General features: G+C 50.3%; 1 protein-coding gene across 3 annotated transcripts in view; it reads right to left on the bottom strand.

Moving 5' to 3' along the window:
* The window catches only part of AFAP1 (actin filament associated protein 1), a 97,806-nt gene that overhangs the window by 44,295 nt on the left and 29,862 nt on the right, over positions 1–23,649 (bottom strand). For all 3 annotated transcript variants that reach the window (XM_034672170.1, XM_034672168.1, XM_034672169.1), the window contains exons 6-9: positions 21,185–21,364; positions 9,797–9,892; positions 5,638–5,719; positions 1,307–1,456 (exon numbers count right to left, since the gene is read on the bottom strand). In XM_034672170.1, coding sequence (XP_034528061.1) covers positions 1,307–1,456; positions 5,638–5,719; positions 9,797–9,892; positions 21,185–21,364 — 508 coding nt within the window. The remainder of the gene's footprint in view (positions 1–1,306; positions 1,457–5,637; positions 5,720–9,796; positions 9,893–21,184; positions 21,365–23,649) is intronic.

Below are 23,649 nucleotides of genomic sequence, written 5' to 3' on the forward strand. Positions count from 1 at the left end.
ATGTCTGTCCTTCTGCCCCTTGGCGCTAGAGCCCTGTCCCATCTGCTGTCCTTCTGCCCCTTGGCACTAGAGCCCTGTCCCGTCTGCTGTCCTTCTGCCCCTCGGCACTAGAGCCCTGTCCCGTCTGCTGTCCTTCTGCCCCTTGGTGCACCACCAGCCAGGGTGGCCAAGGCTTGATGAAGGACGTGACTCCACTGGGCCCACTGAGGCCTCACGCGTGCGGGTTCCTAGAAACACAACCGTCAAGGCGAGAGGGAGTGGGGAGCTCCCCCAGACCTGCCCTCAGGGTGTAGCACACGCCCGGCTCCTGCAAGCTCTAGCACCCACCCCCCCGCGACCTACCCCTCCACCGCAGTGCCAACTCTTCCTGTCGTCCTGGCGCAGCTCACACCCTGGGGCGTGACGGCTGTTGCATTACTTTACGTTTGTCTGTGTGGCCCACCTGGGACTTGGGGCAGCATATCCCCCAGAAAGGGCCCCATGCCCTGGGCAGATGGATGCTCACCGTGACACAGGGGTGAGTACCGCTGGGGTATCTGGGCACCTACCCGCCATTCCTAACAGAGGCAGGAGCCCCGTTGCCCAGCTTCCAGGGCTGTTCTGCGAAGGGCTGCATGGTGGCCGAGGAAACGGGACGCCTGTACAACTTCACCGCCCGGCCCGCGTCTCCACCTCATTTGGGTCCTTGGGAGACACTCCCGTTGCCCTGGTATCCCTCCTCTTCGTCATCGGGTCACACTGCACATCTCTCCCAGCAACCCCTCATTCAGACCCATCTCTGCCAGGAGAACGGAAACCCTGGGAGGGCCAGGGCTGTGTCGCGGTGCTCAACCTGTCCTCGGGTGGGGGGCCCAGCCGCTCAGAAAGGACTCCAGGTGAGCGGCCGACGACAAGGTCGCCCAGCAGGCTGCACTTGAAACTGAGGTCTGAGACACGCAGCGCTGCCAGGACGCTTGGTTTACAGCGTTAGCCCAGGGGAGAGCGCCAACCGTAACCCCCATGCTCCACGCTCCCTCCTTTGCTTGCCAAGGCAGGTGCCTGTGCCCCAGCTTAGAAATGGTGAAGAGGAATTTGGAAAACTTCATGGGATCAAAGAAAGAATTTGTTTTTCATCTTGAAAGAACCTCAAAGATCATCTCCAACCCCTGCAAGCTCTTTTATTAATAAGCAGTAGAAATGGAGTACATCTCCCGCCCTTCTGAGGATCACCAGCCTGGCTTGAGAGAGCCCCCGGGAAGCAGAGACCATTCCAGCAGAGGCCACGTGCGGGGTGAGCACCGCTCACGGCCGGGCACCTCCGTCTTACCGCAGGTGGGCACGTCCTCCTCCGCGGACGACGTCTGCTCATCCGTCGAGGGCTTTTTCTTCCCCAGGCCGATGATCTTGGTGATCTTCTTCCCCGTGACTTTGGACACGGTTCCCTTAGCCTCTGATTTGGAACTTTTTTTCCTCTTAACTGTCAAGAACAACGATGAAAACAAGAAAGTGTGTTTCAATTGTAGACTTTAACTGAGAAAAAATAAAAATAAAGCATAAATCAGAGTGGATTTAATTTTCCTCCTTTTTCATTCACCGAGCACGGCTCTGTGCCGGCTGCTGGAACTGACACAGAAGAGAGCAGGAAACAGGTGCTCTGAGGGGGCTCGTGTTCCAGAGCAGGCCGAGAACATACCCGTGTGTGCACACATGTGTACACAGGCACATGCTCACGTGCACACACAGATGAGGTGGGTGGCGGCCAGGCCCGTGCCGAGATCTACAGTGGGGTGACGCGGCAGGATGCTGGGTGGCCGGGGAAGCCTACCAGGGAGGGCGACTTTGAGCCAGGAGCTAGGTGACAGGGAGCCGCCGTATAGAACCCAAGGAAGAACCTTCTGGGCAGGAAGAGCATCAGTCAACACAAAGGCCGTGAAGCTGGAAGGAGCTGGACGGGTCTCAGGAATAGGAAGAGGCAGTGTGACCACACCCTGGCCAGCTCAGGGAGGGGATGAGGGAGGGAAAGGTGGACATGGGTCTTCCCCAGTCCCGGGAAGCCTTCCAGCAGCCTCGCCCATCCCTGAGACACGCACGCAGCTCTACGCTCTCCAGAATTCTCAGCCCATTATGGTCTGCTTTTGCCTGCAGGGCATTAAGTTATAAAGTCATACCCACTATATCAAATTCACAAACACTTGTGCCTCATGATGACTTCTGGCTTCCTTTGGGGAACTGGAAGATCTGGCAACTCCGGATCCCCATCTGGGATCTCGCGGAGATCAGAAGTTGTGCGAGACAGTGCACCCAGGACTGGGAGGCAAGATCCTTCCTCCCACCACTCTGCAAAGACATGTCACTCATCCCCATCATCGGAGGGCCATCATGTGCCTGGTCCTGGAGCAAGGGGAAAAGGCAACTTTCTAGACCACACAGGACACGGGGCGCTGGGAGGGTCAAGTGTAGCTTCACAGTGGAGTGAGTTGGGCTGGGAGACGGGCTCCTGGTGTCTCCATCTCCTGGTGTCTCCATCTCCAGGGTGACTCCCCCCTCCCAGTCTACAACCCACAGGGTAACAACCCCTTTAGAAAATGTCACAAGGCAGGAATTCCTTCCCCTCCTGCTCAGTCCATGACCATAAGCACACACCATAAATAGCCATAGGATAATTTCGGAAAGAGGGGACTCAGGAGGTGGGATTACAACCCCAGGTCTCATTCCTAAAGCCCCCTGTAATACAGGTGACTCGCTCTCTCCTGGGGGGCGGGGAAGTTCTCTCTTCCAGTCCCACTCTGCCACCACCAGCGGGATACCAGGTGCAGGCCCACAACCCCACCCCCTCCCTCGTCTGCTCTCATGCTCCCTGAGCCCATAGACTAAGTGCCACCCCAAGCTCCATCACTTGGTTTTCACCCTTATTGCCTCTCTAGAAATGACAGCTGAAAGAAGAGAAGCCATGCTAAATTTCTGGGTAAACACAGTGTTTGTTCCAGACTGAATGAGGTGCCCCCAGAATCCCAACGTTGAAGCCCTAACCCCAGTGCAGCTGTATTGGTGATGGGGTCACAGCAGATCATTAAGGGTGGGGCCCTGATCCAGCAGGATTAGTGTCCTTTTTAAGAGACCAAACACAGAAGAAAGGCCACCGATGTGAGGACACGGGGGGAGCGGCCATGTCCAGGCCAGGAAGAGGCCTCCCTGGCAAGCAGCTCTGATGGTGGCACCCTCCGGGGCTCCCAGCCTGCAGAACCATGAGAAATAAACATGTGTTGTTTAAGTGCCCAGACTGGTGTCTTGGGAAGGCCTTGTGTGATACAGAAGTGTGCAACGCAGGAAAGCCAGTCCTACCCCTCCTTACACTCTCCCAACCCCTGCCACCTCCTCTTTTCAAAGAAAGCACCAAGAACCTGTTGTAATCTTCATGGGAAAGCCCATTCCCCCCAGTTATACCAGTCATGGGGGTCTGCAGCATGGCCACAGCTGTGGATGACCCCTCTTAGCTGCTCCGAAAGAGCCGCGAGACCATCTGTGACTACAGTCCCGTGCTTTGCAAGGGGGGCTTTCCCAGTGTGCCCTGAAGGCCCCCTTTCGCAGAGCTCAGGGAGTGCGCAGAGTCCTTCCTCGTGGCCCAAAGCAAAGAGGTTACATTTACTTCCAATTCTACTAGCATTTGCTCCTGTTGGAAAGTACCTGCTGGACCCTGACTACAAAGAAAAGAGATCATACTTTTAATTCCCTGAAGGACCCCTGATTAATTTTTTGCAAAAGCAGAAGTAAGGGACTCCTTGGAAGAAAAAGCCAATGTAGGGAGGAATGTGAGAATACGTGGCCGCTATTCACTAAGTGAAGGCCGAATTCAGCACATGTAATAGTATTAGGAAGAAACCCCCAAAACTCAGAACTCTGAGCTGAAGTCAGAGCGCAGGAAAGCCCCAGGGCTCCAAACGGCACACACTGAGAGCGCACGGCGGGTAGGGAGGGACGGGGCACCGAGGCAGAGCTAACTGCCAGCGCTTGTGAAACCATAACTGTCATCGGTGCGGACACGCGGACACTATCACGCAGCCCACAGAGAATCGGAGTCATGACACGCCTGGGACAAGGGGGGCCGTGCTGAAATCTCTCCCCTGCAAACAGCTCAAGGGTGAGCAGCAAGAATAGAAGCTAAGGCCGAAGTCAGAACGTACTTAAACTATCCATTTCCTTCAGCAACCGGGGTCACCTTCCTTGTGAAAAGGAGGCAGGGGACTTTTAGGTACAGACGCGTTCTCTGAGACATACATCCAGACATCTGTATCATTCTGTGACCTGGGAGCCAGGAGAGAAATGGCCAACGAGGAAAGAGACCAACCAAGGCCATGTCTGCTGTGCCCCACGTCTGAGCAGGGACCTGAGATTGCAGGTTATTCTCCTTCAGGGCAACACTTAAAGACAGCTTTCCTGGCTTTGACTACACACCATGTGCCCACAGGACACAGATGATGCCCTCCCCTGAGTAACTTCCGATGCAGAGAGCTGAAATTACACTCCAACTCGACCGCGTTAGGGAATCACCCGGGCAAAGGCAGAGATCGTGACCCCTCGGCGTGAACCTTGTTGTATCACAAGAGTCCAGCTTACTTGGATTTCAAGATTCTTAGTGGCCTGGCTTGCTGTGTGGTGGAACAGGACCTCATTTCAGAGCTGGGGGTGTCTATTCCATTCTAGTGAGAGAGCACAGATGAGCTGGGTGTGCAGACCACTCCCCTGGGAAGCCGAGGTCCCAGGGCCATGAGCGCACAGGCTGTTGGCTTTGCTCAAAGAACACTTCCCCACGACCTGCAAATCCTACCCTCCCCTCGGCCCACACCCTGGGAAGGAAAGTGAAGGTCAAGCCACAGACTGGGAGAAGCTACATGCAAAAATACATTGATAAAGGACTTGTATTCGAAATATATAATGAGCTCTCAGAAGTGAGTAAATAAAAGAACAAAATCCAATAAAAATATGGGCAAAAATTTGGATAGACATTTCATCAGATACATGGTTGGCAAAAAAGCACATTAAAAAAGGTTCAACATTGTTAGTCCTTAGGGAAATGCAAGTTAAAGCCACAATCACAGAGCACTATATACCCATTAAAACGGCCATAATTTATGCTTGGAAAGCTGACTTAGAAAAAAATAATTCAAAATCCGAATACCCACATTCCCAGCAGCATCATTCACAATGGCCAGAATGTGGAGAACCCAAGAGTCCAGAACGGATGGATGGACAGATAAACACAATGTGGTCCATCCAGAGGACAGAATGTTACTCAGCCTTAAAAGGAAGCACGTTCTGACACCTGCTACCACATGACAGCCAGCTGGCCGGGCTGCAAATTCCTTTCAGCCATAGATCAGGTAAGGAAATGAGTTGCCGGGAGCCCGGGAGTTGATATATGCAGCGTGCCCCCGCCCAGGCCAGGGTTCAATAGGACGGTGGGTGAAGATGTGTGGGGCTCTGAGCAACCAAAGGGGTTTCTCTGAGCTTCCCACGTGTGACCCGGGCCATGCTGTCTATGTCACTGAACTTCCAAGGAGACTTGTCACGCAGAGCCCACAGAGCTGGCCATAGCTGATGTTTTGTTGTTTACTCTTTTTTTGTTTCGGTGTTTGTGGTTTTGGCATGAGTAGAACTCACCTTGTTCTTTTCCATCACACACCGCGATTCCATTCTCCATGACGCCCTCCCCGTCCGAGCTGGGTCTCTCCGAAGACAGCTTCTGTGAGGGTAAAAAGAATTACATTACTCTCACCATGGTTCGCACTGGCTACGTGATGTCTCATGGATCAGTCCACAGCGATCCCCACAGCGGAAGGAAGCGTGGCAGCGCAGAGAGGCCAGGACTCGGGTACAGATGGGCTGCCAGCCGGCTCGCTGCTAAAGCTTCGGAGACAGCAGAGGAACAAAGAACAAACTCACTGAGGTGCTGCTAACACACACTCTGGGACCAGCCCCATCGCGTCCAAACCCTTCCTCTTGCAAGCAATCTTGAAAAAACATTAAGATTACAAAAAATACGCCCCTCACCCAGTCATGCCATCCTTCCAGAAGTAGAGAGCCCATCATCTGCTCAATTTCCTCCTGTTGCCAACCAATAACTGGGTGAGGTCGACATCTGCCTGTAACAGACACCCTCCGCGTGCACACGCAGAGACAAGCTACGGTCGAAACCGTCCACGGGCACACCTGAGCATTGCAAGTATTTTAGCCCTGATATCTGGATGTAAGGAGCGTGATTAGGACCCTGAGCTGGCACCTGAAGAAGCGATGTTGCTTAGAGCTGGAATCGTCCATTCTGGCGGGAGGACCGTGGCATCGGAGTGGAGGAAGTGGGCTTGAAACCACCCCTCCTGGTCCTGCGCATCATAGCCCAGCACCACGGAGCCTGGCCAGCTGGAGACAAACAGAACGTCTGGGGATACGAGGGCAACAGGGAACACGACGCTCAGCTGCTCGTGAGGGGTCCAGGCAGTGGTGCCCAAGGATGGCAGGTGGGTGTTTGCGGGCCCACGGCAGTGCTAGGAAGAGCCTCAGGGAGGGACTGATGGCGTTTAGTGGTTCCTGTCGTGTGCCAAGTCCTAGCAACAGAATGACCGAGAGCCAGCACGGTCCCAGGCTTCAGGCCAGGAAGCTGCCCTGGGGCCCAGGTTGGCAGGTCTGGCCAGGCGCTAACAGGATGGTCTTGGAGGCCAGAGGTCAGAACAGCCAGTGCCCATGGGGAACAGGAGCCCTGCTGCACTGCCTATAGCAAAGGGGAATGGGAGTAGCCTGTCTGGAAAGCCGTATGCTTAGCAACATGAGTCAAAATTGAAAGATGTATTTCCATCATTTGGTCCAGTAAGCCAGGTTCTGGGAGTCTCTTCTCAGGTAACAGACATAGCGAAGACTCGTGTGCGAGACGCCAAGGACCACACTGTTTAAAACTGTCTGAAGAAGGGTACTATTAGGTGGGGGATACTATACGAACAATAGCAGAGGTGCACAGAACTGGTGTTATGCACCTGGTGAAAATGCAGAAGTGCCTGCTGCTTATAACCAGTTTTCCAAAAACCTGAAACGTTGCTAAGAGCATACAGGTAAGGGAGGGAAAAGCAGTGTAAGAAATTTTATGCATCAGACCACCCAGCTGGTTAAACCTATGCAGAGTGTTGTGAGGGGCTGCCTCTTCTGTGTGGCAGACTCATCAGGGACTTCTTTCCTCCTCTTTCTGTTTCTCTGGACTTGCTGGATTTCTCTAGCGAGCAGGCATTGGTTTTGTCATCAGGAGAAAACCAAACAGGCCTGCTGCATCGCAACATCTGGGTGAGGCTAATTTAATGTGTCCACTTGGAGGGGGCTGGTGATGAGACACACTGAAATCAGTGACTGCAAGGAAGCAGGCTGCCCACTATAATGCAGGTGGGCCACACCAAATCAGGTGAGTGCCCAAACAGAACAAAAAGACCTGCCTTCCCCAGCAAGAGAGGATTCTCCAGAAGAGCCTGCAATTGAAAAGTTAAAAATTGAGCTACCCTATGATCCAGCAATTGCACTACTGGGTATTTACTCCAAAGATACAGACGTAGTGAAGAGGAGGGCCATATGTGCCCCAATGTTCATAGCAGCATTGTTCACAATAGCTAAATTGTGGAAGGAGCCGAGATGCCCTTCAACAGATGACTGGATTAAGAAGTTGTGGTCCATGTATACAATGGAATATTACTCAGCCATCAAAAAGAACAATTTCTCAACATTTGCTGCAACATGGACGGGAATGGAGGAGATAATGCTAAGTCAAATAAGTCAAGCATAGAAAGACAATTATCATGTGGTTTCACTCATCTATGGAACATAAGAAGTAGGAAGATCGGTAGATTGGTATGAGAAGGAAGGGAAGAAGGAAGGGGGGTAAAAAGAAGGGGGAATGAACCATGAGAGACTGTGGACTCTGGGAAACAAACTGAGGGCTTCAGAGGGGAGGGGAATAGGGGAATGGGATAGGCTGGTGATGGGTATTAAGGAGGGCACATGTTGCATGGTGCACTGGGGTTATATGCAAGTAATGAATCATGGAACTTTACATCAAAAACTAGGGATGTACTTTATGGCGACTAACATACAATAAAACATATTATTATTNTTGTTGCATGGTGCACTGGGGTTATATGCAAGTAATGAATCATGGAACTTTACATCAAAAACTAGGGATGTACTTTATGGCGACTAACATACAATAAAACATATTATTATTAAAAAAAAAAAGAAGACTGCCTGCAGACTTCATCTACACTGTAGATTCTGGACTTGCCAGCCCCCATCACCACATAAGCCAGGTCCTTATAATAAATCTCTTCAGGGGCAACTGGGGCGCTCAGTCAGTTAAGTGCCTTCAGCTCAGGTCATGATCCCAGAGTCCCGGGATCGAGCTCTGTTTCAGGCTCCCTGCTCAGTGGGGAGTCTACTTGTCCCACTGCCCCTCACCCCTCTTCTGCTTGCTCTCTCTAATAAATGAATAAAATCTTAAAAAACATAAATTTCGGGGCACCTAGGTGGCTCGGTCTGCCTTCAGCTCAGGTCATGATCCCAGGACCTTAGGATCAAGCCCTGCATCGGGCTCCCTGCTCAGTGGGGAGCTTGCTTCTGCCTTTGCCAATCCCCCTGCTTGTGTTCTCTCTCTCTTTCACTATCTCTCAAATAAATAAAGAGAATCTTTTTAAAATAAATAAATAAATAAATAAATAAATCTCTTCGTATGTATATACGTATGTACTTGTGTATATCTATATACATGTAAGTATGTAATTAATAATTTTGCAATATATTTAACATCTTACATTTAAATTTCATATGTACTTGATAACACAAACACACATACACACACACACATACACACACACACACACACACACACACCCCCTATCAGTTCTGCTTCTTGGAGAACTTGGACTCAAACAAGAACAGACAAAAAAGGGACCTTTTCGCTGGTGGCAGGGGCTAGCCAGGGAGGACTCAGAAGGTTCCAGGGGTACGGGCTACCCCCAGACCACCATCTGGCCTCCACAGAAATGAGACGTGTGCGTGTACAGACACAGAGGGCATGGCCAGAGAGGGCCAGGATGGGTTCACACATTTCTGGCAAGAAAGGCCAACCCCTCACCCCCACTGCTGGGCTCTCATTGCGCCTTCCAACAAGTCAAATGAATACCGAGCAGAAAGGGCCAGGGAATGCCTCCCGGTCTGCCGGGAATGAACCTTTGGGAAGGCACACTCTCGCAGTGCTGCTGTATTCCAGAGCACGCAGACCAGCACGCAGAGTTCCACGTGATAGCGAGGTAACCTTGAACCCCGGAAATCCTTAGGACTTTTAAACCCGGGGCGCCTGGGTGGCACAGTCGTTAAGCGTCTGCCTTCAGCTCAGGGCGTGATCCCGGTGTTATGGGATCGAGCCCCACATCAGGCTCCTCCGCTATGAGCCTGCTTCTTCCTCTCCCACTCCCCCTGCTTGTGTTCTCTCTCTCACTGGCTGTCTCTATCTCTGTTAAATAAATAAATAAAAATCTTTAAAAAAAAAAAAAAAAAAAGGACTTTTAAACCCATTTCTGCACCTGCAGCTGGGGATGACCACACCAACCACGCAGTCTGTAAAGTGACTAGCTCATGCTTCATACAGAAGTAGACACGTGAAAGGCAGAGGCAGCAGGACTGCACTGTTTCCGAAGTCTAAGTGCTAAATTCTCTCGGAGAATGTCATCAAAACGTTGAGGGAGGCCTACATCAACCACAAGGGCACTACTCCTGGGAACTAAGAGGTCCTTACCTTTTCCAGCTCCGTCTTGTGCACGGGGGAGCTCGACGGGGGAGGACCTTCTGAATCCGCCAGCCCGCTGCAGCCGCTATAGACGTCTCGGATCACCTGCAAGAAGCGCAGACATGCTTGAGTGCCCTCGGAGGCTGAAGCTGGCACGGACAGGCAGTGGCATACGGGGTGGCGGGAAAATCTGTGGGCTCAAAAGCACCCGGCTCTAAGTCCCAAGATGCCAGGTGCTCATTCATTCACTTGTTCACTCACCGAATGCCTCTCTGATGCCGGTACTGACACAGGCTTTAGGATACAGGCAGAACGCAATGCCTTGCTTTCATGGGACTTGCATTCCAGTGTAAGTTAGGTATCATGGTGAACAGTGAGCATCACCCAAGCACAAAGGTAAAGTAAGACAGCAGTAAGTGCTACAGAAACTGGAAGGTGGTGTTTAACAAAAAGGGAATGGCTAACTGACAAGACCAAGAGGCCTCACTGGGATGACAGGTAGGCTGGGAGCCAAATGCCCAGAAGGATGCAGCCACATGAGGAACCAGTGGAAAAGGCTTCCAGGCAGAGGGGCCAGCTGGTGCAAAGGCCCTGTGGTGGATGTGAAGTGTTTAAGGTACCACCTGGTGCCGTGTGGCACGAGATGGGGCAGGCCACGAGGAGAGTCATGCAGTCCTTCAGGCCAGTGAGGAGGTTGGGTTTGAGTAGCTTGAGCCCTGGAGCAACAAGAGTGACTTTCTGGGAGGTGGTATAGCACAGAGGCCAAGAGCACTGGCCGCAGAGCTTGACTGCCTGGGTTTTCACCATGGCCTTCAACTTGGGCAAATTTAATTATCTGTTCTGTGCTCCAGTGCTCCCACCTGCTGCACAGATGCAGTGGTCCGACCTGTGGACCATACATGGCCTGAGACAGTGCCTGAGACGTAGGGGGCACACCATTGTCAGAAGTCGCAGACAGCACTGGCACTGCTGATAGAGGACAGAGGACGAGAACTAAGAAGGAAATGAGTCAGGCCATCCAGTAGTGGCCGGGGGCTGGGGGGGCACTGCAGGCTGGGGCAATGGTGGGAGGGAGTGAACCAGTAGCTTGCGGAGGATTCCAGAGAAGAACCAGCAGGCCCTGAGGGTGGGTTAGTTGGAGCAGGAGGGAAGCGCGAGGCAGCCGGGTGCTCCATTCAGATACAGGAGGCAGAGAGAAGCACAGGGTAGGGGAGAAGTGAGGCGGGTGAGTGCGGAGCAAAGGCAAGCTTCCAGGCAGAGCTGGAACTAAACTAGGCAGTCAGGGGAGAAAAGGCTCTGCTCACAGCCCAGGAGGGGTCAGTCGCCAGAGGGAGGACAGACAGAGCAGAACACAGGTCCAGGACAAGGACCAGAGCCAGTCGGTGCATGGAGAAGAGCCAAAGAGGAGAGGCCGGTGAAGAATGAGCTGGAACAGCCAGGGAAGCGGGGGCGAACCAGAAGGGTGCAACTCCCAGGAGCAGGGAGGAGGAGAGAGAGGCAGCCCAACAGTGCAGGGGCGCCTCTGAGAAGCCCCTCTGCTGCGGGGGAGGGATGGGTGCCGGGGGTGATTGGAGGGGCTCCCGGAGACGGAGGGGAGATGAGCGAAGGAGGAATTTCCAGAGGCGGCAGAAGGTGGGATCTGGGGAAGGCCAGTGTAACTGGTGGCGGGAGTTTGAGGACGCTCCTGTCTGGCCGGTTCTGTCTTCTTGGTGAAAAGTGAAGCCAGAACATCAGCCAATGGTTCAAAGGCCCAACCTTGCTGAGCCACCGTTTCCTCACCGTCAAAGGAAGGAGTGTCCAGATGACCTGTCCTGCTGTCAGAACAGTGACATCCAGAGAAAATGAGACCCTCTATGCTAAGTGCCCAAGCCAGCACCCGGCACGTGGCGGCCTCTCTGCTCACCAACACCATCACTCCTGAGAGCATCCCCACCACGGATGTCGAGGGCTCAGAAAGGATCCCGCCCTAGACTGACAGGCGTGGGGGTCTGCCGCATGGAGGTAGTGATCCTTGGCCCTGTTGAAGCCCCCAAGGTCACCCACTGTCCCCGCTGTCACTACTTAGCTCCTGCCATGAGTTGGGTGTGGTTCTGATCACTGGGGATGTGCAGTGAACAGGCCACAGTGCCATGCCGGGTTGTTGGAATTTGCATACTGGCAAGGGAGAAGTTAGGCAGATCCTTCAAAATGTCTTCCGTTCTTTTTGGAATGAAGCTGCAATCTGAGTCCAACCCATGCGTCTTAGGGGCAGAGTTAAAATGCCTAAGTCCCAGATATCGGGTAGTAGTTTTGCAATACGATCTCAGCAGACATGCCCAGATTGGCTGGCTTGCACTGGTGTTGGGATTAGCGCCACACTGAGGGGAGCCCAGGAAGGTGTCTGCAGCCATCCTGCTGCTCCGGGGTTTCATGAAAAAGCTACAGGGCAAAGTCCACATTAGAGACTAAAACAGGACAAAGGAAAAAGAAAGAAAAGCCCAGAGATCCTGCTGCCACGTTTTTCTCCCTGTCGATTCTGAGGACTGAAAGCGTAGTCCGAGCGACAGCCACCCAGTGACCTGGGCCTTCTGGATGCCTGAGTCTCTGTCCACACCGACCGCACCTGCTGCTCCATGCTGGGCCTCTATTCCCACGCCTGCCCCAAGGGTGCTACCAGATCTTCAGTCGACAAGACAAATTCTTATTTGATCGAAGGACAAGGGTTTGTCTTTCTCTAGGGAAAGAATACAAGGCAATGGAATCTCCTGGGCTCTTGTGTGGAAACAGAAATGGGGTTTGAACCCTAATTCTATGCCTCCTCCACATGTGAGGTCTAGCGATGCAGACTCGGGCCTGACGTCCTCGTCCAGACCATGCACAGACAAGGCCTCTGGGCCACCGTGGAAAGCAGGATCATGAAACATGAGGTGTCCAGCCCAGAGCAGGACAAAGCACACATGAGGCCCTTTCCCATGACGACAGCCTTAAACAGGATGCATCACACGACAATTACGCAAACTAACCAGAAACTTACAAGCCCCTCTTCTCCCACCAGGAGGCTGACCCTCATAAAACATAACCTGCAGAAACCTCTCTCTGGGGGCACCTGGGTGGCTCAGTAGTTAAGCATCTGCCTTCAGCTCAGGGCGTGATCCCAGGGTCCTGGGATCGACCCCCACATCAGGCTTCTCCGCTGGGAGCCTGCTTCTTCCTCTCCCACTCCCCCTGCTTGTGTTCCCTCTCTCGCTGGCTGCCTCTATCTCTGTCAAATAAATAAATAAAATCTTAAAAAAAAAAAAAAGAAACCTCTCTCTGGCAAAAGCTTTTCTTCCAAAAGCAGCTGTCCTCTTTCCTTCTTTCTTTTTCGAGAGGGGAGGGTCCACAACGTGCATCACCACTGCTCCAGGACCCCTCCTGGCCTCGTGGGTGAGTCATGTGCACTGCACCTTCAGGGATGGCTGGGCTCACTGGATCGGGCTTGTCCTGTAAGACTCAGCCTCTGTCTCATGTGCCCTGGAAGCAGACTCTGCCCCCTACGGGGTGCACGGCTCGGCTCCCCCTGCCCTCGGGCCACGGTCGGCCATATGTTCTTCGCACGGACACCACTCATGTGCCCTGTACGCCCACGGGTCTCTTTCTTCTCTTCCGCTGGGCTTGCTTTCAGAGATGGGGCTACGCCTTGCTTACGTGGGCATTCCCAAAGCCTAGGACATAACAGCAACCTAAAAAGTGTGATTAAAGAAAAAACGAAAGGAACAAGGAGCCAAACTGAACTTGACATTTTCTCCAGTAAAGAAAGATGAATGAAGGAATGAAATCCAGAGGGAAAGAAACCAAGCCATTACGTCAAATAAGTAAACCCTCAGGACAACATTTCCCCAGTTCTCTGCTTCGATATCTGAAATCCTTGGAGGAAAAAAGTGATAAAAGGAAAAAAGAGCACGCAGCTAAGAGCCATGCTGCATCACCCAGGCGAACTTTCTCGCACTCTCCTGGTCACTGGAATATCTCCTTCCCTCTCCCCTGTTCCACATCAGGGCCGTTCTGCCCACAAAGAGAGGTTCAAGGAAGGGCAGACTCACTGCAGCGGCCAGATGAGGTGACCTGGCCATCAAAACGAAGCAGTGTCCTCAACTTCCCGAAAAAGCCCAGTGTGTCTGTACACTTAGAATTCTGAGCACAGATAAAGGATACACTTTTGTTCTCTGCTAACGTCCCTGCGCCTGACCTTCAAGTCCTTATGCAGAGCGCAGTGTCTCCCATGGTGCTTAGGAAAGAGGCATTCGGTAGCCTACAGAGACCCAGACACACCTGGGGCCAGGCCGGGGCTTATCCCTGCCATCCCTGCGACGGGAAACGACTTCTCTTTCCCCAGACTAAGCCATAATGACACCCCGGGCGCAGAGAAAGGCACTGTTGAAAACATCGAGGAACGTGAGCCCCTCTTTACTTCCAGAGGTTTCATCACCAGCCGGTTGGATTATTTCAGGTGACTTCCAGGAAACTATCTTTCTCCCCTGATCCCTATTCATTGCCAAATTACCCCCACAGAGTTAATTCAGAAGTATTCAATAAAGGGTTTATCACCCAAATTCTTTGAATAGCTGCAAATGAAGATGCTGTGTGTGTATTTTTTTTAAGAGCCATGTTCTAGGAGAAGTTCAACAATACGCATTTAAGAGAACTGCATCCAAATTCAGAATCACAAATCCTTCAAAAAACAAATTGTTATATGTTCTGTGGTATTTTTGTTTGCTTTTAACTTGAGCCCTCATTGCCAGAAACACAATGTTTGCACATTTTTTAAGGAAACCTGACCACTCAGTTTCTGGGAATATTGGCTGTTGTCTTCTGACTGACCCCTACAAAACAGCTCATGTTTTCAGCATCTGTACACACACACACACACACACACACACACGGAGTCAGTTAATTTTGGCAAGAGCTGCTGGTAATGGAAGCTGCAGACCGAAGGAAGAGAAACAAGTTTGCCGTGATCTTGAAAAAGCGTGGCTCCGGTCAGGTGCTGGCCACGCACACCTGACAAAGGCTGTGTGTGACTCACTTTAGAGACCGTCAGGCGCTACATTAAAGCCACATGTCACAACACCAAAAGCCTGGATAATAAGTTGGGACAACATGGGATAACAACAGTTTATATTAACAAAGTCTTGGCCCCTGTTCTGTAAAACAGTTCATGTTGGATAGTTGTTCTAGAGTTTTTACAAAAGGAATCCTACGGGGCGATACTCATAAACCACTGATGTTCCAACAGTTTATTATAGTTCTAAAAGCGCCTTTGTGTAACTTCTTCATTCTGCCTTTTTGATCATTCTGATCGGTATTATTTCCATTAAGTAAGTGGGAAAGAGTTTGCTGACCCCAAACACCCTGATGAGTTAAAGGCCTTCCGGGACTGTAGTCCAGATTCCAGACCCTTCATTCACTCTCCGTCACTCCATGCTATCGTCAAGATAAATAAGGGCTGTGCCTCGGATTACAGTTGTTCCTTAATTTGGAAAAAAAAAAAAACTACTCCAGTCATAAAGATGTGGGCTTGACAGGATGACATAACAGGCCATGATGACAGCACTGACTTAGTTTACAGAACACTGTCATTTCAAAGTTTTAAATCATTTGGGAAAAAAACAGAACAGAGTTAGAAGGCAGAGCCTAGCTGATTTCAAGACTCTCTGTACAGTTTCAGCCATCAAGGCAATGTGGCATTGGCACGACCACGCAGATGAAGACTAATGGAGCAGACAGGGGCCCAGAGATGGACCCAGATGTATTCCATCAATGGGTTTCCAATCAAGGCAATTCAGGTCATCAATAGGACGGAAACAATTGACTACCCTTACGGAAGAAAATCAATTTTGACCCCTACATTCCATCTTCTATAGGAAACCAACTGTATGAATCAGAGACCTGTCCGTAAAGGCAGAGTCATAAAGATCTGGAAGAAGACACAAGTACTATCTTTGTGAATGGACTATGCTAAGATTTTATGGACAGAAGGCAAAAAGCACTGACTATAAAAGCAAAGGCTGATGTAATGGATCTCAGAATTAACAATTTCTGCTCATCAAAAGGCACTCCGAAGGAAGATAATTCATCTGTAGATTAATCAGAGTCATTCTTGGAGGCAAGAAACACTGACATAAACAGGGACATTTCATATTCTTGAAACGGTTTCAAATACCAGTAAGGTATCGCCATTTAAACTCTGCATGCAACCAATAACATAGCCTCAAAACAAATTACGCAAGAACTGACGGAACTAGAAAAACAAACATATAAATCCATAAACAAAGAGGTAGATGTGACCACATCTCTCCCTTTGATTAGCTGAAAAAACGAATTAGTAGAGGATCTGAAGATGACAGTTAATAACTGTGATCTGACAAACCCGTGTAGACCTGTGCACCCAGCAACTGCAAAATGCGTGCCCCTCAGTATGGACACGAGCATTTACCCACCCTGCCCCTCAGTATGGACACGAGCATTTACCCACCCTGCCCCTCAGTATAGACAGGAGCATTTACCCACCCGGCCCCTCAGTATGGACACGAGCATTTACCCACCCGGCTCCTCAGTATGGACACGAGCATTTACCCACCCGGCCCCTCAGTATGGACACGAGCATTTACCCACCCGGCCCCTCAGTATGGACACGAGCATTTACCCACCCTGACTATAGGTTGAGCAACAAGCCAAGTCTACAAATCTCTATGATATGAAATCATATCAAGTTCTGACTACGATGAATTTAAGTAGAAACTAAAAGCAAATAGATTATTTTTAAGAACCTGAATATTTGGAAAGTGAGCAAGATAGCCCCAGATGAACCATTAGTCAAAAAAGGAATTGCAACCGACTCTAGGAAGTATTTTGAACTGAATGAAAACACACACCTCAGGACTTACAGGACATAGCTAAGACCGTGCTCAGGGAGCAATGGGCAACTTTGAATGAATGCATTTATGTAAGAAAAGGGCTAAGAATCAATTATCTAAGCATAAACTTCAAGAAGTTGGCATAAATACAACAAATTAAGCCAAAAGAAAGTGGGAGGGAAGAAGAGAACTGAAAATAGAACATGATAGTACAGCTGAGAAAAACCAGGAGCCCAAATTCGGCTTTTTGGGAGAACTGGTACAGTGGGTGTACATCTGGCAGGACCGCCAACAAAGTAAAGAAGGAACAGGTGTCTCCATTCGGGTTGCCATACAGAGAGGCACCCAAGACCTCCACTGTCCCCTTGACAGATAAGACAAGGGGGATATGTTTAAAAATCAGCAGTTTTTCACTCATCGGAGGGTGAGGATACGAAGAAACCTGGACCCACTAAGTCCTCACAAGGGAAGAGCCCTTCACAGGAAAGAAGGGACCAGGCTGCTCCTGGCTGGCAGGGTGGCGGGAGGAGGGGTGCCCACCGCACAGGGTGGGGAACAAACCAGCCACATCCTAGTGGCCGTATGCACCCTGGCGTAATGGTTGAAACTTCAAGGAGCCTCAGTGACACCACGAGCCTACGCCCACCCACCCTTACTGGGTATGTGGGAACAACACAAAGGCTGCGGGCAAGGAAGCTGAGTTCGGGGATGTCCTCCTGGGGCACACAGGGGGGTCCTTGCGGTCCTGGGCGAAGGAGAGGGGAGGCCGTGATGTGGACACCCCAAGCTCTGGTCCCTAATGCATCCCACTATCATCCTGATTTTCAAACTGTTTTCAGCCGGAGCTTGTGAGTTTATTGAGACCTAGAAGCAGGAGCGTAGCGATAACAAGAACCAAACTACAATAGTGAAGCAGCTTATGCTTACATATGCGCTCGCTGCATACTAGGTGCTCTTCCAACTGTTTCTATCTGATTATCTGATCCTCATAACAAGTCAGAGAGGCAGGCACCATTATGACCCTCCCTCCCATTGCACAGAGGTTCAACCGAGGCACAGACGAGCTAAGCAGCTCATTCAAGACCACAGGAAGCAAAATGCAGATTCAACTAGAGGGAGATCCGCCTTCCCCATCACACTGCTTGCTGAGGCAGGCGGGCGAGGCTGTGGGGGAAAGGCACTCTGACACGTTGCTGGTGGGAGGCTGAGCTGGCAGACTTCCCATGCAGACTGACGTGGCTGTGTATCAAAATCAGGAGCGCCTACAATCTTCCTGCAAGCAAACAGCCTCTCTGGGAAGTCAGGCCACACGCTAGCAAGGGTGTGAGATGATATGCGCACAGGGTCGATTATTACAGAGTTGTCTGCAAACAACCCAATATCCATGAATCAGAGAATATTTTTTAAATTATCTATTTAAACAATGAAATGGTATGTACTGTTAAAAAAGAAAAAAAAGGAAAGGCTCCATTCTCTAAATTGGAAAAATCTGCAAGACACTTTGTTAAGGTGTAAAAAGCAAGAGGCAGAACACCACATCTTGTCTATGGGGGTGGGAATCAAAATCTGCATTTCTCCTTGCCTACATATATATATACATAAAGAACCTGGGAAAGGACACGTACAAAATGCTTGTCTCGTATGTTGCTGGCAGACATATAATGGCACAAGCAAACCTGGGAAGCCATTTGTCAAGATCTAGTAGTGTTGAAAATGCGCATGTCCTAAAGTCAGCCACGCCGGCGCAAGCAGCCATCCCGGGGAAGCCATGACACGCGAGACCAAGGGCCATGCACGAGAACGCTCCCGGAAGCGCTCCAGGACAGGGACGGGGGTGAGCATTGACACCAGAGCAGACAGAAAACAGTGAGCGGAAAACGTGAGGGTACGTGTAGTTTGAAGCCATGTACATGGACATTTTTAAACATAAAAGTCACTTCTGATTTATAAGTACATACGCAATGCATACCTCGATGATAATAGGATAAAAGTCACCTTTGAGGAGGGACAGAGAGTTAGGAGAGGAGGCCTGCTCCAGTTCTGGCTGCCGCATTTGCGGTCTTGAACAAGGAGATACAGGGTGAAAAGGAAAAGACTCTTAGAAGCTTCATGTGTCTGAGTCACTGCGAGTCTATGTTTCTTGAGTTTCTAGGCGATACCGATAAGACAGCCCATCTAATAACAGTACTGAGAAAATATGACACCAGAGCCCCACCGGTCTCTGCTGGTTTGAAAGAAAGAAAATGACTGACTGAAACTAGTTTTGTCTCTGACTGTCATTTCTAATCAAGACTTCTTAGCTTCTCACAGTGACACATGTAACAGGAGCAAAGCACAAACATTAAACCGAGAAAGTAATCAACTCAAACTCTTTAGAACACAGTAACTTACCATGTATTATTTACTTCCCTTCTAAGAAATATCAGCAGATGCTAAAAAAAAAAAATCCTTGCAATTAAGCTCCCACTGACAAATAGAGTCATCACCGTGTAATTAGCTGAGCGCCTCTGATGTGCATCTCACATCTGGCGAAACAGGATGTAAGACTATTCCCCTCCACCAATGCCTGACATCTTGGAAATGTTTTCTAAGTCCCTACTTGTGAGCTGCATGGTCAGCTCAGTGCCACGTCCCAGGGAGACAGGAGAAGTCGGCGAGGCTTCCGGCAGCTTCATGCGGAGCGAGTCACGAAGAAGGGACAGAGGAAAGAAGAAAGCCCAGGGTTCAGGGTGGCCCTTCTTACAGCAGGAAGGAGCTATTATCGCCGTAAGGAATGACTGGGCCACAATGCAGGGGAAGAAGGAAATGTGGAGAGGTAGGCCGGCAGCGGGGACGGCCTTGGTCACCCGGGACTAGGCAGCTGGGAGAGCAGGCAGCACCTCTGCAGCTCCAGGGGTTGGGGGTCAGAGGCTGGAGTCCATGGCATGCCAAAGACAGTCTCTGGCAACCCCCCCCAGGTTGGTTGGGGATCCTAAGGAACAGATCTTGGAGTCACAGTGTGATGAGTACAAACCTGCCCTTGAATGAACCGCAGGCTGACTTCAAGTTACCTGGGTGGCTCTGAAAACAATCTCAAGCCCTGAAGTTATAAACTGATTTTGGAGAGCTAATGCCCTCCCCGCGCATGGCAGAGGCAAATGACAATGCTCTCCGAGAGAAGAAAGCATAGGGTCGAGAATCAAATTATTTCTCCAGGGACAACTGGATCCCTGCAAGAAAAAGAATGAAACTGAACCCCTATCTCATGCTACATGCAATGATGAAAGCAGAGTGGATCACAGACGAAACCTGAGGCCTGATACTATAAAGCGATCAGAAGAAAACATGGGTGTACACCTTTAGGACCCTGGACTAAGCAGTGGTTTCTTAGATAAGGCCCGAAAGTGATAAAAAGTAAGGAGGTAGTGATACATATTACAACATGGATGAACCAGGGAAACATGCCAAATCAGAGCGGCCGTCACAGAAAGACACAGCGTGTTCAGATGAAATGTTGAACACAGGCAACTCACACAGGCAACTCTATAGGAACAGAAAGCAAAGTAGTGGTTGCCTGAGGCTAGGGCTGGGAGTGAGGCTGGGCTGGGAGTGAGGCTGGGCTGGGGGTGAAGCTGGGNGGGGGGTGAGGCTGGGGGTGAGGGTGGGGCTGAGGGTCGTACGGTATGTGAATGCTACTTCAATAAAGTTGTTATATAAAAATTAGTGAATTAATTTTTTCTTCCCACACGAAGGAGCATCATGATCATGAGCGAGCCCGGCGTGCGGGAAGGACAAAATGACAGGAACAAGTACACCTACAGATGAGGTGGCCAGGTCCCCATGCCACCCAAACCGCTGCCCAACAACCAAGCCTGTTAGCTGCTTGTTGTGGAGATGAGCGACAAACATTTCTACAGGGAATTTAACTGTAGAAACTGGTATTCCCAGGTCGAAAAAGAAGCCACTAGAAATACTAGAAATCCATAACCAACATTCAGAACCCAGTGAATGGGGACAAATTTAACAGCAGATCCAGCTTTCAAGAGAAAGAGTGAGCCAGAAATTAACAAGCATTAACTAGATTAAGGAGAAAAAAGGAGGACATTAAGATATAAAGAGAAGATAAATAGAATATAGTGAAAATGCCTAACATATATTTAAACATAGTCGGAGGGGAGGATGAGACAAAGTTCTATTTTTAAGAGAAATGGCTAAAAATTTGTTTTCTAAAACCTAGAAAGATGACAATCCACAGATTTAGAATCCCAGGGAACTCCAAGCAGAATAAATAGAAAAGAATCTAACTCCATACACATAAAAAGAAAAAAAAAAATCAAAGGAAAAGAGAAAGTCATAGAATAGCTGCAGTGTGAGGCCGGCCGCCTTCTGAAGACCAGGGCTGGAGTGACTGGCCGCAAAGAGATCAGAACACTGCTAACAAAGACAAAACGGCTCGGGTTCACCCAGTTTTACGTACGCCTGAGAAACAGACAAGCTGAACTGAACGCGGGTCTGGGGGAGAGAAGCCAAGCGAGCGCCTCACCTTCAGCCACTGCTCGGCCTGCTCCTTGCTCTGGACCGCAAGGACCAGCGGGTCCGTGCCTTGCTGGGTGATTTTCAGCTCGTGCTTCTTCTTCTTGCTGTCCTTTGGGGTGTAGGTGATGTTGCAGCCTTGGAGGGGCAGTTCCATCTGGGGCTGCTGGTCCTTGGAGCTTTTGTAGCACTGCATTGAACAAGAAAGCAGAGTTAGCTTAAAGAGGGTTCCAGGAGAAACACGATACAGCTCTGGCAGGATGGGAAGGCCAGTGACTGCAAGGCATCTGAGGGCTCTCTAAGACCCTGGAGGGTGGTCTGCAGATGCCCACAAGTCACCCACACGGGGCATGCTGCACATGACGTGTCACTCCCACGTACGTGAAAATACGTCTCCTCTTCAGTTCGGCAAAGTCTACTGAGCATCGATGACATAACTCGGCGGGAAATAGAAACTCCCTCCTCTGATGGAGATCACGGACCAGAGAAGCTCCTCACTAAGTCACACGAACATGATATATTAGATTTGCCGAAAAGCACAGCCCTACTGTGGGCAATCATTTGGAAGCTTTCTTCTACAACCTATGTCACTGGGTATCTGCCGGTCTCATCTCTATCCCCTTTCTGAGACACAGATGAGGGACTTCCAGTACACAGAGCAACACGTCCCAGGCAACATGGCTGCCAAGATTTGCTTTCCAGTTGAGTACGGGATCCGAAACTCACACCGCTCCATTTACACAGCAGACGTCCCCTCTAAAGAGTTCAGTGCCGTGGCGAGCACTGAGATTTAGTTCACATCGCTAGTGCTTCATTTGGATCTGTGAAACCTAGGATCAGATCCTGTCCAAAGGCTTCCCCTCTCTCCTTGGGTCTAATCCTATGACTTGAGACCAAAAGCACATTCCTTCACGGAAATGGAAACGGACGGTCCGAGAGTGCAGACATCTGGGTCCTGGCTCTGCTCTTAATATAATCTAGCTCCTGGGAAGTCTCTCAGCTTTCTAAGCCTGTTTCCTCATTTGTAAAATGAACTATTGCTGTGATCATTGTGATTTTATTGAGTCACACGAAATGATTAATGACAGTAACATCTGCTACCAAGAACAAAGTGTCACTATCCCGTGAGGTGTTTCACCCTTTTACACTCGATTGCCACAGTTGTCCATTTTGCAGATGAGGAAACTGAGGCTTGCCCAAAGTCAGACGCGTGAAAAGCAGTCAACCCCAGCCCCAAATGGCGTGAGCGCATAGCTGACTCTCTCCACTGGGTGCTGTCTATGGAGGAGGGAGGGGAGGAAGAGACACCAGTTTTCAGAAGTGACTTCCAGAGTCTTCTCCTATTTTAAAGTTCCAAACCTCGGCTCCTGAGCGCCACACGTCTGGAATATACCCACGTTTTACAGAAAACCAAGGGATGGTTGCCCTGTCTGAAATGGAAGGAAAAAAATACACCAAAACCAACCAACCCCAGATTGCTATGAACTTTTCACCGTTTGGCAGTTTTTTGTACTCTCAGTGAGTGCAAGAAAAAAACAGAACAGCGAAAAGGAAACTAACAATAAGTGGATGGAGTTAGACAGGAAATGCCTCAGAATGGGTCTGTCACCAGCCCTTCGTTAAAGTGCAAGCTGGACATCCTTGCCATCGGACCCCCAGGGGAGCAGACTCTCAAACAGAGGGGGCAGCATACACCCTGAGAGCCAAGCCCGCGGGAGAGAGGACATGAAGAAGCCCAGTGGCCGGCCTGGGTGGAGCCCATGCATCTCTGGAAGGGAAGGCACCCGCAGGGTTGTCCTGATGCAGACCCGGTGGCGGGGGGCGGGGGGCAGAGCATGACCTGGGTGAACTGTCCTGATGGGGGTTCTGGCCCATCACAGTGTCCACTGCAGGTGCGCACTGATGCCAGACGCCTACCCAAAAAGCCACGGATAGTGGTGCCCACGGGAAGACAGGCTGGGAACATATAGGGAAGAGTCTGGCCTTGGGTTTTCCGTTTAGTTTTCTGTGCTGTTCAAACTTGGAAAGCATTTGTTGTGATCACTGTTAATCTTTTTTTTGCAGTGTCAACAGGGGTCATCTGGGCAGTTGGATCATTGGAGATTTTTTTTTTAAAGATTTTATTTACTTATTTTTAAAGATTTTATTTATTTATTTGACAGAGAGAGAGACAGCCAGCGAGAGGGAACACAAACAGGGGGAGTGGCAGAGGAAGAAGCAGGCTTCTAGCAGAGGAGCCCGATGCGGGGCTCGATCTCATAACGCCGGGATCACGCCCTGAGCCGAAGGCAGATGCTTAACAACTGAGCCACCCAGGCACCCCAGATCACTGGGGATTTTTGAAAGAAAAAAAAAAGCTTCATAATAAAAATGATTAACTTTGATTCTGCATTTTATCAAAGACATGTTTTCGGGGCGCCTGGGTGGCACAGCGGTTAAGCGTCTGCCTTCGGCTCAGGGCGTGATCCTGGAGAT

This window comes from Ailuropoda melanoleuca, chromosome 11 (assembly GCF_002007445.2).
Source record: "Ailuropoda melanoleuca isolate Jingjing chromosome 11, ASM200744v2, whole genome shotgun sequence".
In the NCBI taxonomy this organism is placed as follows: domain Eukaryota; kingdom Metazoa; phylum Chordata; class Mammalia; order Carnivora; family Ursidae; genus Ailuropoda; species Ailuropoda melanoleuca.